Source organism: Pleurotus ostreatus (genome assembly GCF_014466165.1).
Source record: "Pleurotus ostreatus strain PC9 chromosome Unknown scaffold_8, whole genome shotgun sequence".
Lineage (NCBI taxonomy): Eukaryota > Fungi > Basidiomycota > Agaricomycetes > Agaricales > Pleurotaceae > Pleurotus > Pleurotus ostreatus.
In genome coordinates, this window is record NW_023503163.1 from 1,190,120 (window position 1) to 1,202,331 (window position 12,212).

General features: G+C 49.6%; 6 protein-coding genes across 6 annotated transcripts; 2 read left to right on the forward strand and 4 right to left on the reverse strand.

Moving 5' to 3' along the window:
- Positions 1 to 42: 42 nt before the first annotated feature.
- ERG2_2 (C-8 sterol isomerase) lies at positions 43 to 299 on the reverse strand (the record flags this gene model as incomplete). Its single annotated transcript, XM_036780232.1, has 2 exons — positions 43 to 176; positions 233 to 299. The coding sequence occupies 2 exons, from the start codon at positions 297 to 299 to the stop codon at positions 43 to 45; spliced, it is 201 nt and encodes a 66-aa protein (XP_036627615.1).
- A 1,159-nt stretch (positions 300 to 1,458) lies between these two features.
- PC9H_010740 (uncharacterized protein) lies at positions 1,459 to 2,797 on the reverse strand (the record flags this gene model as incomplete). Its single annotated transcript, XM_036780233.1, has 5 exons — positions 1,459 to 1,734; positions 1,787 to 2,102; positions 2,151 to 2,188; positions 2,239 to 2,548; positions 2,601 to 2,797. The coding sequence occupies 5 exons, from the start codon at positions 2,795 to 2,797 to the stop codon at positions 1,459 to 1,461; spliced, it is 1,137 nt and encodes a 378-aa protein (XP_036627616.1).
- Positions 2,798 to 3,246: 449 nt separating this feature from the next.
- Positions 3,247 to 3,927, forward strand: PC9H_010741 (uncharacterized protein; the record flags this gene model as incomplete). The annotated part of the gene is made up of 4 exons (XM_036780234.1): positions 3,247 to 3,265; positions 3,318 to 3,462; positions 3,517 to 3,637; positions 3,691 to 3,927. The coding sequence occupies 4 exons, from the start codon at positions 3,247 to 3,249 to the stop codon at positions 3,925 to 3,927; spliced, it is 522 nt and encodes a 173-aa protein (XP_036627617.1).
- A 1,647-nt stretch (positions 3,928 to 5,574) lies between these two features.
- Positions 5,575 to 6,917, reverse strand: PC9H_010742 (uncharacterized protein; the record flags this gene model as incomplete). The annotated part of the gene is made up of 5 exons (XM_036780235.1): positions 5,575 to 5,850; positions 5,904 to 6,219; positions 6,272 to 6,309; positions 6,359 to 6,643; positions 6,699 to 6,917. 5 exons carry the CDS (start codon positions 6,915 to 6,917, stop codon positions 5,575 to 5,577), a joined length of 1,134 nt encoding a protein of 377 aa, XP_036627618.1.
- Positions 6,918 to 7,276: 359 nt separating this feature from the next.
- Positions 7,277 to 8,008, forward strand: PC9H_010743 (uncharacterized protein; the record flags this gene model as incomplete). Its single annotated transcript, XM_036780236.1, has 4 exons — positions 7,277 to 7,430; positions 7,478 to 7,613; positions 7,667 to 7,787; positions 7,841 to 8,008. The coding sequence occupies 4 exons, from the start codon at positions 7,277 to 7,279 to the stop codon at positions 8,006 to 8,008; spliced, it is 579 nt and encodes a 192-aa protein (XP_036627619.1).
- Positions 8,009 to 8,459: 451 nt separating this feature from the next.
- MPS1 (Dual-specificity kinase, spindle pole body (SPB) duplication and spindle checkpoint function) lies at positions 8,460 to 11,978 on the reverse strand (the record flags this gene model as incomplete). Its single annotated transcript, XM_036780237.1, has 12 exons — positions 8,460 to 8,504; positions 8,562 to 8,716; positions 8,768 to 8,871; positions 8,923 to 9,167; positions 9,216 to 9,374; positions 9,429 to 9,782; positions 9,837 to 10,336; positions 10,387 to 10,416; positions 10,468 to 10,623; positions 10,679 to 10,861; positions 10,911 to 11,638; positions 11,692 to 11,978. 12 exons carry the CDS (start codon positions 11,976 to 11,978, stop codon positions 8,460 to 8,462), a joined length of 2,946 nt encoding a protein of 981 aa, XP_036627620.1.
- Positions 11,979 to 12,212: the final 234 nt, after the last annotated feature.

The window sequence follows — 12,212 nt, forward strand, 5'->3', positions numbered from 1 at the left end:
ACACGCATAACTCGAGTGTTAGATGAATGAAAATGTGACAAGTCATATCTTGCCAATGAACAAATTATTGATCATCTCCCAGCCCGTCGCGCGAACGGTGTCGTATACACTTATGTAGTCCATCGTGGAAATGATCGCATCAGCAAAGCCGAATGGCAACATGAGGGGAATCCATCCTAACAATCAAGGTGTGAGGGACGCGACTAGATGAGTAACGAGGCGATATACAGACCTCGAGCATATTCAAGAGCAAAGCAGCCCTTGTGCATCTTATACTGCTTCCTCACACCTCTCGGCATCAAATTGACGCTCCCCGCGGGGTATACCCTCGCCAGAGAGAAGATAGAAGTAGTCGTCGGCCGTGTGTATCCCAGAATGCCCCTCGGTGCCCAGAGGCGTGCCAGGGATGATGAGGTATTCCGTGATGCTAGCGTGGATGATGTACATCCCGCCCATGGCGCCGCCGGCATTGTTGAAGACCCATTCGCGTTCGTTGGGGTTGATGCGGATGCGGGAGCTAGGGTATTCGGCGGTGAGATTGGTGACGATATGGTGCGCCATCGCGCCTATGTCGTCCGGGTGGGCAGCTGGGCGAGTGCATGCAGTTTGGTAGGCTCAAAAACGTACCACCGATCCTAGGTAAATAATAACAGAAAAAGAATCAGAGTGGGCGAGGTTGTATCAGCAAGCTCGGATGCATATAGAACGCGCAAGAAAGACACAAACTGACCTTTATGGTGTCCAGCCAACTACAGAGCGCGAGGAACAAAGCGAGTAGAACTACTCGTGTCGACCATTTCATGATTGAGTCGCTGCGTTCCTCTGTACTTTTTTTTTGGCCCCAGATTTTGGGGTTGAAGACATGGCGGTCGTGAATGGGGTGCGGGATATGTCGTGTCGTGATGTCGAAGGAATAGGATATCTGCTTATAAGGATATCTCGGAGTCGTACCACTTACAATAATCTCTCGACTGATTAGGTCCCATGGCGAGGGAATATTTTTGCAGAACTTTGGAGTGATAGTGACCTATAGCTAGATGCTGAGCGCTGAGAAGTAAAGGTATGAGGTGGTTCGTCGAGTCGACGGATACTTACACTGGTTGACACACCACGGCGGCGGCCCTCACGAGAGTCACGGTCAGGAAGGTGACTCCTTGAATCTTTCCTCGCCAGTCTTCTCCGGGGCCTCTAGATCTCCTGCATGAAAAGTCACAATTATTGAGAGAACCCTTCAGACTTAGCGGCAGACAACAAATCGATTTTGTCGAAATAGCCAAAAAGACAAAAGGGGGGGCATCGGAAACGCACCTCAAAGAATCAAGATGGGAAGCGACTGTCCAAGTCCAAGCCCGATTAAGATTTGTACAGGACTCATGTCAACTCTTCAGAGAATGTAAATGTAAATATGCAAGTTACGCTCACAATGAGTAGCTAACGAGGGGAACCAGCCCGGGTATACTATGAAGGTGCAGGAACTGGAGGAACACGTCTCGCCATAAACCATATCCGCCGTTTCCAGTGACCAAGATTGCGGAAAGCCATTGTAAACGGGGATTCCGGCACTTCGACCACTCGGGAACGCAATTTCCACGGGGTTAGGTCCTTTCGAATCTTTTCGAAGCGTTCAACGACTTCGTCCATGGTGGGACGCTTCGTTGGATCTGCTTGGGTCATGTCGGCGACGAGTGGCTTCATGAAGTCAAAGCCGAGCTTGCGCTTGTCAAAGCGGGATCCCTATGTACGCGGTGAGTGATTTTGACAGAAAGCGGTGGATTATATCCCTTACCTCCATGAATTCTTCTTTGATCATATTCCCCAGAGTATAGACGTCGGTCGGGAAAGGGTCGCATGACTCCGAGGTCTCAAATTCCGGGACCGTCTTGTCAGCGCCGTAGATAACGTCTTCTGAGACCGGAAGGTCTTCCCGTCGGTACATTCTAGACAGACCAAAGTCTATGATGTAGTATTTTACTGGAACTTGGGTTCTGGTATAATGTCTCGGGGCGGTGCTGGCATCAAGCTTATAATTTGGACTTGATGGGTGATATCTGTCTGTATACAACGTTCTGGCATCCATCAAGACGTTCTGAGATGCTAAATCGCTGGGCAATATTATTGAGAAGGCCCAGATGTATTTGAGCATTACTCACCGATGGGCTACGTGATTTCGGTGCATGAATTGAAGTCCCTAGGTTCGAGATCATTATTAGCAGGTAGTACACATCCCATCCAGCATACCTCAAAAATCTGACGAAAGAACTCAATAGCTTCACCAATGGTATCGAACGCTGGACTGTAGTGTTCTCTAAGAAGAGGCATCACCAGAATGATCGCGTCATCGTCATCTGGAACTTGCAATACATCATAAATGGGAACACAATGGTTGGCCGAATTGGTAGCGACGGAGCCCGAGCAGAAGAACTGAGCGATTTGCGCTTCGTATGGATGCAAGCTCTTCTTTACGCGCTTGAGTCCCAACAGTTCTCCATTCGACAAACGTTCGGCATCTAGAACGCTGGGATGCTGGAAGTACTGGTCAAGACGAAGACTGAGGAGTACGACTGTGGTGACTTGCATTTGCCATGATGCCGTCTGTACACGCAAGCCAGGATTTCCTTGTGCCCTCCCATGAAGGCTTCCAGTCAGGCCGATACCGTGATCGCAGGAGGTAGCCCTTTGAAAGGAGCCAGTCGTAGTGATTGCGCCAGAAGACCTCGCTTGCAAGGAGCTGCCCTCCGACTCTGGGTTGACTCGCGGTAGGAGGTGGAGGGGTGTTGGTGTCCGAACCGTTAGCCATGGCGATTCTGGGAGCAGGGCAGGATAGAGTAAGTCAACAAGCACAAGAACAATTGCAAAGAGCCTAGAGTCTCTCACGGTTCGACGCTGGAGATAAGTAACTATTCAATGGACCCACTTGGACCAACAACTGTCACGTTTGGTTGTTGTTCTACATGAAAGGGGCGGTACGTACATGCCTTCACCGCCTGCTCATATAAAGTACAAAGATTGGCCACACCCAGATGTTCTTTCCTTCGGTACTGTCAGCGCGCATCGAGCATCACTGCCAACGCAAATAGTACAGGTTACTTCATTCTTTTGCGCATAATTACCGTGCAGCCCATGGCGATAACTACACCCACAACACGCAGTTCGGTAGGGATCAACAACGTCCACGCGGTTGACAACTCTGTCAATATTCAAGAGACAACGAGGACAACCCACAATCATGTCTCTCACACAACGACGATGAGTTATACAAGAAGAAGTGAGTATCAGACATGATATATTCGTCCTCTGCTGATTGTGATCCCGTTTAGGTCGCTGGTCCTTCTCCATCGGAGCAAAGAGCCAACTTGCGTCCACTAAAAGCCGCCTTGACGAAGCAATGGACGAGCTGCTGTTTGTGGCTGACAAAGGCATATCTGAGGAGGAGTACAACCAACTTGTCGACCTACTCGAAGGGTGGGCCTTAGGCTACATTTATATGCATTGTACGCTCATTATAATGGCTCATAGAGCTTCGCACGATTTTTATGAACTCGACGCAGAGACTGGCGGCTTTTGGGGTTCTCTGATGAATTATAACAAGTCGAAGAGAGTCAAAGAACAGGCGAAGCATGTCCATCGTAGAGTGATGGTCCGTCAGCGTTATTCTTCGAATTCAAGCTCTGTATCTTATAGATATCATAGCTCGTCTCCGACGCAACGAAACGAGGGATAGGTAAACAGAGGAACAGCCAACACGCACATCGTGCTTTTGAAGAAGTACAACCCGTTGTTGACCAAACGCAATCTGCTCCTCCGCAACTGTCTCATTGTCGGGCAGAGCAGTCGACGCCAAGCCCAGAGGCTTCTACCCCGCAGGTTGTAGTGAACGTCCAGGTGAACCTGGGCATCCATTTCAACGTTATGCATGTAGGCAGCTAGTAATAACCCCATCTAAGCACATTCTTTTGACCCACAGCAGCCTTAGGGCTCTACACACCGTGCACTGATTTGTACATTTAACCTGGGATTGTTGAGAATAAGGTAAAAGTAAACCGTTTATTTTCTCTAGTACTTTCCTGGTATTAATAGGGTATTGAGCGAAAATTGCCAAATAAGGCAATTTCTGATCAATACTTTTTCAATATTGAGCCAAAAAGTACCGCAGAAAGTAATCTGAATATGTTTAGTATATTTTCATCAGTCCCAGCGTAAAATTACAGATCAGCGCACGGTGTGCTAATTAATCTCAGTGACACTCTTCCGCTACTTAGTCCCTTGACGACATCGAATCAGCGAAAAGGCCAAAGTCTGATGGAGCCTGGCGACATTGACCAGATTTCCCCACGGTGTCGGAAACTGAACACGAACGGGAAGACTTCCCGACGTTGAACTCACGTGGAAAACGTTGCTCTGTTATGCCTAGGTTCCCGACATATCTGCCTGATAAAATAATGTTCAGCCCCCGTAATGATGACCATCGTCTGTTCTTGTGATCTGACCTGGGCAAAAAGTGAGCATAATGACAATGCCTTGATCAACTGGGCTGAAGCTTGATTACACTTGTTCAGGACGATTCCCGCTGACTAGCACATAGAAGCTGTTCCAGGTATGTTAAGACAACGACTACTTGATGGAAGCATGAGCAGCCAATGAACAGGCTGCATGGGCGCTGGATCCACTCACACGTGTTCAAGCTCCAGCACTGAAAGACCCAAGTTCGTCGTCCAACTACAACACCACTATCTGCACGGCGCTGCACACTTTGTCCAACAAGGTCGCAGAACTCAACGATGGAAGACGCCACTATCGCTGCCTGCGCACGATACTGATGTGCCACAATTCCGAAACGGCACAACCGTGCAGGCCGCTATATCAATTCGGATGAACGTGCGGTTGAACATGATTCACTATGACAAGTCTGACGAAGAGTTACCCAGCATAGTGTGCCTTATCATCAACCTTACGCTGCCGAAGTCCTCATGTGGAAAGTATCAGCACACTTCGATGAGATGGACATGGGTGCTAATATATTCTTATTTGGCACATGGTCGATTTTGTAAGATATCTATGTCTGGTATACGCGGAAATATGGATAAATTGGTCAGCGTGTCGGGGCTGATCAATGATGACCATGGCGAGGGAATATTTTGCGGAACATCAGCGTGATAATGGCGTATAGCTAGATGCTGAGAAGTGAAGGTATGAGGTGGTTAGTCGACAGATACTTACACTGGTTGGTACACCATAGCGGCGGCCCTCACGAGAGTCACGGTCAGGAAGGTGACTCCTTGAATCTTTCCTCGCGAGTCTTCTCCAGGGCCTCTAGATCTCCTGCATGAAAAGTCACAATTATTGAGAGAACCCTTCAGACTTAGCGGCAGACAACAAATCGATTTTGTCGAAATAGCCAAAAAGACAGAAGGGGGGCCATCGGAAACGCACCTCAAAGAATCAAGATGGGAAGCGACTGTCCAAGCCCGATTATGGTTTGTACAGGACTCATGTCAACTCTTCAGAGAATGTAAATGTAAATATGCAAGTTACGCTCACAATGAGTAGCTAACGGGGGAGACCAGCCCGGGTATACTATGAAGGTGCAGGAACTGGAGGAACACGTCTCGCCATAAACCATATTCGCCGTTTCCAGTGCCCAAGATTGCGGAAAGTCTTTGAAAAGGGTGATTCCGGTACTTCAACCACTCGAGAACGCAATTTCCACGGGGTTAGGTCCTTTCGAATCTTTTCGAAGCGTTCCACGACTTCGTCCATGGTGGGACGCTTCGTTGGATCTGCTTGGGTCATGTCGGCGACGAGTGGCTTCATGAAGTCAAAGCCAAGCTTGCGTTTGTCGAAACGGGACCCCTATAAGCGTAATGAGCGACAATGATACTATGGAGCGGTGATCCCGCAATTACCTCGATGAATTCCTCCCTAATCATATTTCCTAAGGTATATACGTCGGTTGGGAAAGGATCACAGGACTCCAGGGTCTCGAATTCCGGGACAGTCTTGTCAGCACCATAAATGACCTCCTCAGTTACAGGGAGATTTTCTGGTTTGTACTGTCGAGACAGACCAAAGTCCGTGAAATAATACTTTACTGGAACCTGTGTCCTGGTATAGTGCCTTGGAGCTCCATTAATGTCAATTTTAGAATTCGGCCGCGAAGGGTGGTATCTGTCGATGTACAGGGTCCTGGCATCCATCATGATGTTTAGAGCTGCGGCGTCACTGAATTATTACAATAATCAGAACATATTCACGAGAGGAGAACGTTGCTTACCGATGAGCTACGTGATGCCGATGCATGAATTGGAGTCCCTAGGTATGCTGTCCTCAGTACGAATGATGCGTCATTCACGTAACCTACCTCGAAAACTTGACGAAAGAACTCGATGGCCTCACCAACGGTATCGAAGGTTGGACTGTCGTGCCGTCGCAGAAGCGGCATAACGAGAATGATTACATCCTTGTCGTCTGGCACTTCCAATACTTCATAGATGGGGATACAATGATTGGATGGGTCCGTAACAACCGGGCTTGAAGAGAAAAATTGCCCAATCACTGCCTCGTGCGGATGCAAGGTCCTCTGCACGCGTTTGAGCATCAGCAGCTCGCCGTCTGACTCGCGTTCAGCATCTAGTACACTCGGGTGCTGAAAGCACCAATGAGAACCAAGATCGAGCTAGCAATCACTATCGAATTCGTACCTTAGGCATTATGCCATCGGTACAAACAGCCCAGAATTTCTTTGTCCCCTCCCATGATGGCTTCCAGTCAGGTTTATACCGTGATCGGAGGTGGTAGCCTCTTGAAAGTAGCCAGTCGTAGTGATCGCGCCAGAAAAGCTCGTGTTCAAGGAGTTTTCCGCCTTCTGCATGGGCGCCTGCCGAAGGAGAAGGAACGTCAGTACTTGAGCTTTGGGCCATGGTCGTTTAGGACTGGCCAGGATGGGGCCATTCGTGAATGAACAATAGAAATGTTTCAAGGTTCAAGTTCTCACGGATTGACGCTGGAAGTAATAGATTGGACCCACTTGGATCAACACGCTCATTGTTCTCTGACGGGCAGGTGTTATTGTACACGTTGAATATGAATGTTGGAACGTTGGCCCGCCTTTACGCGCATGGGCAGAGTACAAAAACAACTCCTATTGCCCCTCCTTGTGTGTTCCTCTCTTTCTCCTCTGGCACTGTGTGTCCGCTACCGTACTCCGCGAGTACTGGCTACTTCTTGGCTACTTCAGTTTCATCCATCCATCCATTCGCAGACCTGATACTCTAGCACTATGGGAGTCTCTGTAGACACCACGGCCTCTTCGATTGGGACCAACAATATCCATGCAGTCGACAACTCTTTCTCTGCGCAAAGTTCAGGCTGTAGCACCACCTACAATCTTCCTCATACCTCGAAATCCTTGACCAAAGACAGGCCTACTAGCAGTGAGTGGAACGTGTAATGTTTGGCCTTTGCTCATCATTCGCACTAGCCAAATCCTATTTTGCGAAACGCCGGCTTCTCACTATCAAAGTCGTGCTCGACGAGACGATGGCAGAGTTAAGCTTCATCTCCAATCATGGTCTCGATGAGAAACAGTACGATATGCTCGTCAAAATGCATGAAGAGTGAGACCAGCGCCATTTTAATCACGGGCTAATCACTCACCACTGTTCTACAGAGTATCGGTTGCTTATCATCAACTGCTATCAGAGACGAGAAGTTGTTGGGACTCCTTGATGAACTCTGGCCGAGCAAAGGAGCTCAAGGAAGAAGCGAAAGATGTCCGACAGACAATAATGGTATGCTGGTCCCGTCCCCAAATGCAAAGAGATATATCTCACCTGCCCTACAGCGTGTTTCCGAAGCGACGAAACGGAAGTTGGCGAGGCAGAGGAACACCCAAACGGCTGCTATTTCTGTTCAACCTGGTGCACCAAGTTTAGCCCTTCCGGAGTCCTCCCTCACTACGAGCTGTACCCATTGCCAGTGCAGACCGGTTGTCATTAACAACTTTTATTGAACTTGTTTTCATTGCCAATTACCTTTGGCAAATGTAGGGCACCACCAACGACGCCGAAGGCTTTCCGGAACGGGGTGGATTTGCTGGTACGATAAAGAGGTACATTGATTGCTAGATCAAGTAAACCCAAGTGTGGGTCAATACACGCTCATATGCGTTATGTGGTTGTCCATGCAAGTTTGTTATCGAAAGCAGGTGCGACGGAAATGAGGGAGAAAGTATGTCATGAGTAATAATAAATGTGTCCCGGAGACGTGCGAAGTGGAAGGATGTTGATGAGGGATATGGATGGTTAACCAAAATATTGGGTTCGGTTGTCGATTCCCCGTGATACAGGAAGCAATTGAGGGGGAGAAAGAAAGTGGCCATAGAATTACACACGAATGACATAGCATACATCACAGAGCATAACAAGTTGTCGACAAAATAGACCAAAGGACCAAAAGGAATATCAAGACGCTGCGCGCTGTAAGGCTTGTAGCTCTTTAATCAGTCGCTAATGGCAGAGAGAGCATGAGCACTTAGGGAAAATATCGGGAAAATAGATGCGTACCTCAGCGTCCTGCATCAGTGCATCGTCATCAAGATTGGCGTCACCTGTTTGACCGAGTCTGATCCCGTATTGAAGTAGCTGACGCATATAGTGAGGGTTGATGATGGTCTCATCTGGCGCGAGCTTGGGCGGTGCTGGAGCAGCGGTTTGGTGTGCTAAGACTCATTCAGCAATGAAAGGAGACCATAGGAGTTGAAACAACATACATTCATCACCCATCGCTAGCCATTCCTGCGCCAACAAATCCGGAATGGTAACGCGGTCCTTTGGGACTCGGCGTAGACACATCTTCATGCATTCGATCACATCCCTACGGACGGGTCGCTTGAGATGTTCCAACACTTTCGGCGGAGTCGAAGACCCAGTTTGCTGTGATGGTGGTATCGATGGGGTGGAATATTCGGGGAACTCGATGACGTGTGCTACGTCCGGAATTGCCTTCATTTTCTGATACATGCCCAAATCATGGAATGGGGGACGACCATACACCATTTGATAGAGGATACAGCCCAATGACCATATGTCGCTTGGTCGACCAACTTTCAACCGTCGCATACCGTCGGGCAGTTCGATGGCCTCGGGGCTCATATAATTTACAGTACCAACCTATTTAACGAGTTTAGTTTTTAAATCTGCCAGTCGTCGATAACGTACCGTGGCATCACGTTGCACATTGGTCGTGTCGTTGGCAATGGCATTAGCAATACCGAAATCGATGAGCTTCAGCTGACCCTTGACGAGTACAAAATTGGCGGGCTTCAGATCCGAGTGCACAATCTTTTCCTCGTGTATGACGTGGACTGCTTGAAGCATCTTGTCAACGGAATCAGCTAACGGGTATGGCGGTACAAAACTGTACTATCTCACCTGTTGCCAGTAGTAAGCTATCCATACCATATTCATCGGTTCCTTCTGCTGTTCATGTAGCAATCTTGCTAAATCGATTTCTCCGCACTCCATGACCATAAGTAGGTAGCCTTTGCTACCGTTGGGTCCAGCCTTCAGCTCACTATCATATAGGCGAATAATCCGAGAGTTGCCGTCCAGTCGCTTCAGCAAAGCAATCTCGTTCATGTAGCCGTGCAGAGCGTCGGCGTCAGTCTTGTCCAGCGACACGCGCTTGAGAGCGAACAGCTCGTTAGAAGCGTTCATCACGCGGAAGACTCTCGAGGTTCCCCCTTTGCCAATCAAATCTAACCGAGCATATGTTTTCTTGTTGACCTATAAAACTGAGTGAGCACCCAGATACACGGGGTAGGGCGCAGTAGGGCATACCGTGAATTGACGGCTACCCTGCCCGTTCATGGTCATGAGTGTTGGCTGAGGAGCGGGAGGAGCGGGGCGAGAGTGCTGTTGCTGAGTTGGGATGGAGGACTGTTTCTTCAAACCTTTTGCAACATCCACTTGACCATTGGCAGCGTTTCTCTTCTCGGCCGACGCCCATGTCGTACCAAATTGCCCCACGGTGCCATTGGGTGGTGCCATAGTCGAGCTTGTTGTTGGAGGTTCCGGAGCCGTAGGACTACGCCTGTGCATTCCCGCCGCTGACGAGCTTCGAGAAACGGGGGAAAGGCGCTTCTGGGGCTGATCAAGAGCCGTAGGTTTTGCGGCCTCGACGACGGTAGGAGAGCTACAGGTGTAGGCGGACCGTACAGTATCAGAGTCACGGCGTCGATGTGTATAGGTCGGGCGAAGATGGGACTGTTGAATTGCCCCGTCGACCTGTGAGGCGTATTGGCGTTCCTCATGCTCGTGGAGAATATCTGGAGTACGCCCTATAAACCTTACTTAGAGTTGAACAATGCGAAGAAATAAAGGGACTCACGACCATTCGTTTTCTCCTCGCGAAGGTATTCTGTTGGTGGCGTGAGGTACTGACATAATATGGTAATGAAAGGGTACTGACTTTGTTGGTCTGAAGGCTCGGGTTCCCGATTATCAGGCCCTTGAGCCCTCGAGGTGGATTGATGAATGAGACCCATACTGCTCCCCGGTCTGACATGTGACAGTTGTTCTTGCTGGTAGTTAATCTGGTGGAAGTTGTAGGGGTTATCTTCAAGCGCTACATATTTGTCATTTAGAACAAAGGACACAAATTGGAAACCGCTTAATCATACCGGATGATTCACTTAAACTAGCTGACCTTCGAGGCCGATTATTAGTGGCCTTCTCGATCGCGGGTGCGGAAGTTCCGCCAATTGCGCCATGACTTCGTTGGCGATGGGATAAAGGGTTGTTACTCAACCCAGGAGGAGCAGACACAGGTGGTGGGCCCAAACCATTAGCGCGGTCGTCGACAACTGGAGAAATCAAACTGTGTACTTGTAAGTCAGTCAATGGCGAACTCACTAATGTCTGTATCGTCATTGGGATATGCGACCTGTTGACGGTCCCCAGAATCATTCACGGAAGCCTCGGTCTCTGAGATTCGTCCGAATCCGGAGGCGGCGGAGAACTTGGCAGCAGCGGAGCCGAGACCTTTCAAGATGCGGCCGGGTCTGTTGGGACCAGGAAGTATCTGGAAGTCCGACGCGCGCTGGGGGACAGGTACATCTGCTAATGGACGCGTCGCAGGCAACAAACGAGAGAGTCCTGCACCACGTGATTGCATCCCGGACAGAGACGTTGAACGAGTAGCAAGTGGTGGCGAATTCCTCCTTGCTGAGGCTGCAGCTATTGCGAGCACGTACGGGTATTCTGAAGGATCTAAACGATTCTCCTTTTCCTCCTGCTTCAGTCGCGGCTCCTCATCGTTATGGATGTGTAAGTCCTCGAAGGATTTTCTACTTTGAGGTTCTTGATCCTCCATGGTTACTCGTCGTGGAACAAGTCGACCCTTTGGTTGACTTTGGCCAGCGAAAGACGTAGCAGATTTGATGAGAGCCGGGCCAGACGCGACCCTTTGGAAAGATCTAGCTGTAGCCGCGGCTGAATTCACGCGGTCGGAGGGTAGCACGCCAGGTCCATTTAGAACCGGATATGCACTCTCAGACCGCGACAGAGATCCGCGTCGAATTGGCGAATTTAGGGATATGGGTGAAGGTGGCTTAACTTGCAGCAGCAAGTTGGGTTGGCTTCTGCTCCCAGCGGTACTGAATTAATGACATCCTTGAAAGGGCACAGTACTCACGGTGGGGGGTCTGAGTCGCGTGGCAGACGATCAGCTGGAGTAGGAGGTGTCGAGTGATTCGACTTGGCCGATCCTCCTTTCGAAAGTCGAACATAGTTGCCTTCGTCGTCAAAGACGTACTCGAAGGACAGGTCATCGATAATGGAAGAGTCGTCTGAGGACGTCGACGACGATGAACGCGGTTTGAGATGGTCCACTGGCGTCCGAGGCGGTGAGGGGCCCTTTGGTACGGTGAGCCTGAGGTTGGCGGAGGACGACGCGAAGGGCGGCGAGACGGAGACGCTCATGATGGCTGAGCGCTACGGGCGGCGTTGGCGATGTTGGCGACGATGAGGAAGAAGGCAAGAGAGTTCTAGGTGGAAAGCTGGACAGCAGAGCAAATACAAAGCGTGAACGAAACTCAACAGTGAATTGACATGAACCGAAACGAGGCAGAACACGATGCAGGACCCCGGATTCAACAACCGATATGCCCCGGCATCCACTCGGCATCAGCGAAATTGGCAATTAGTTTTCCGGGG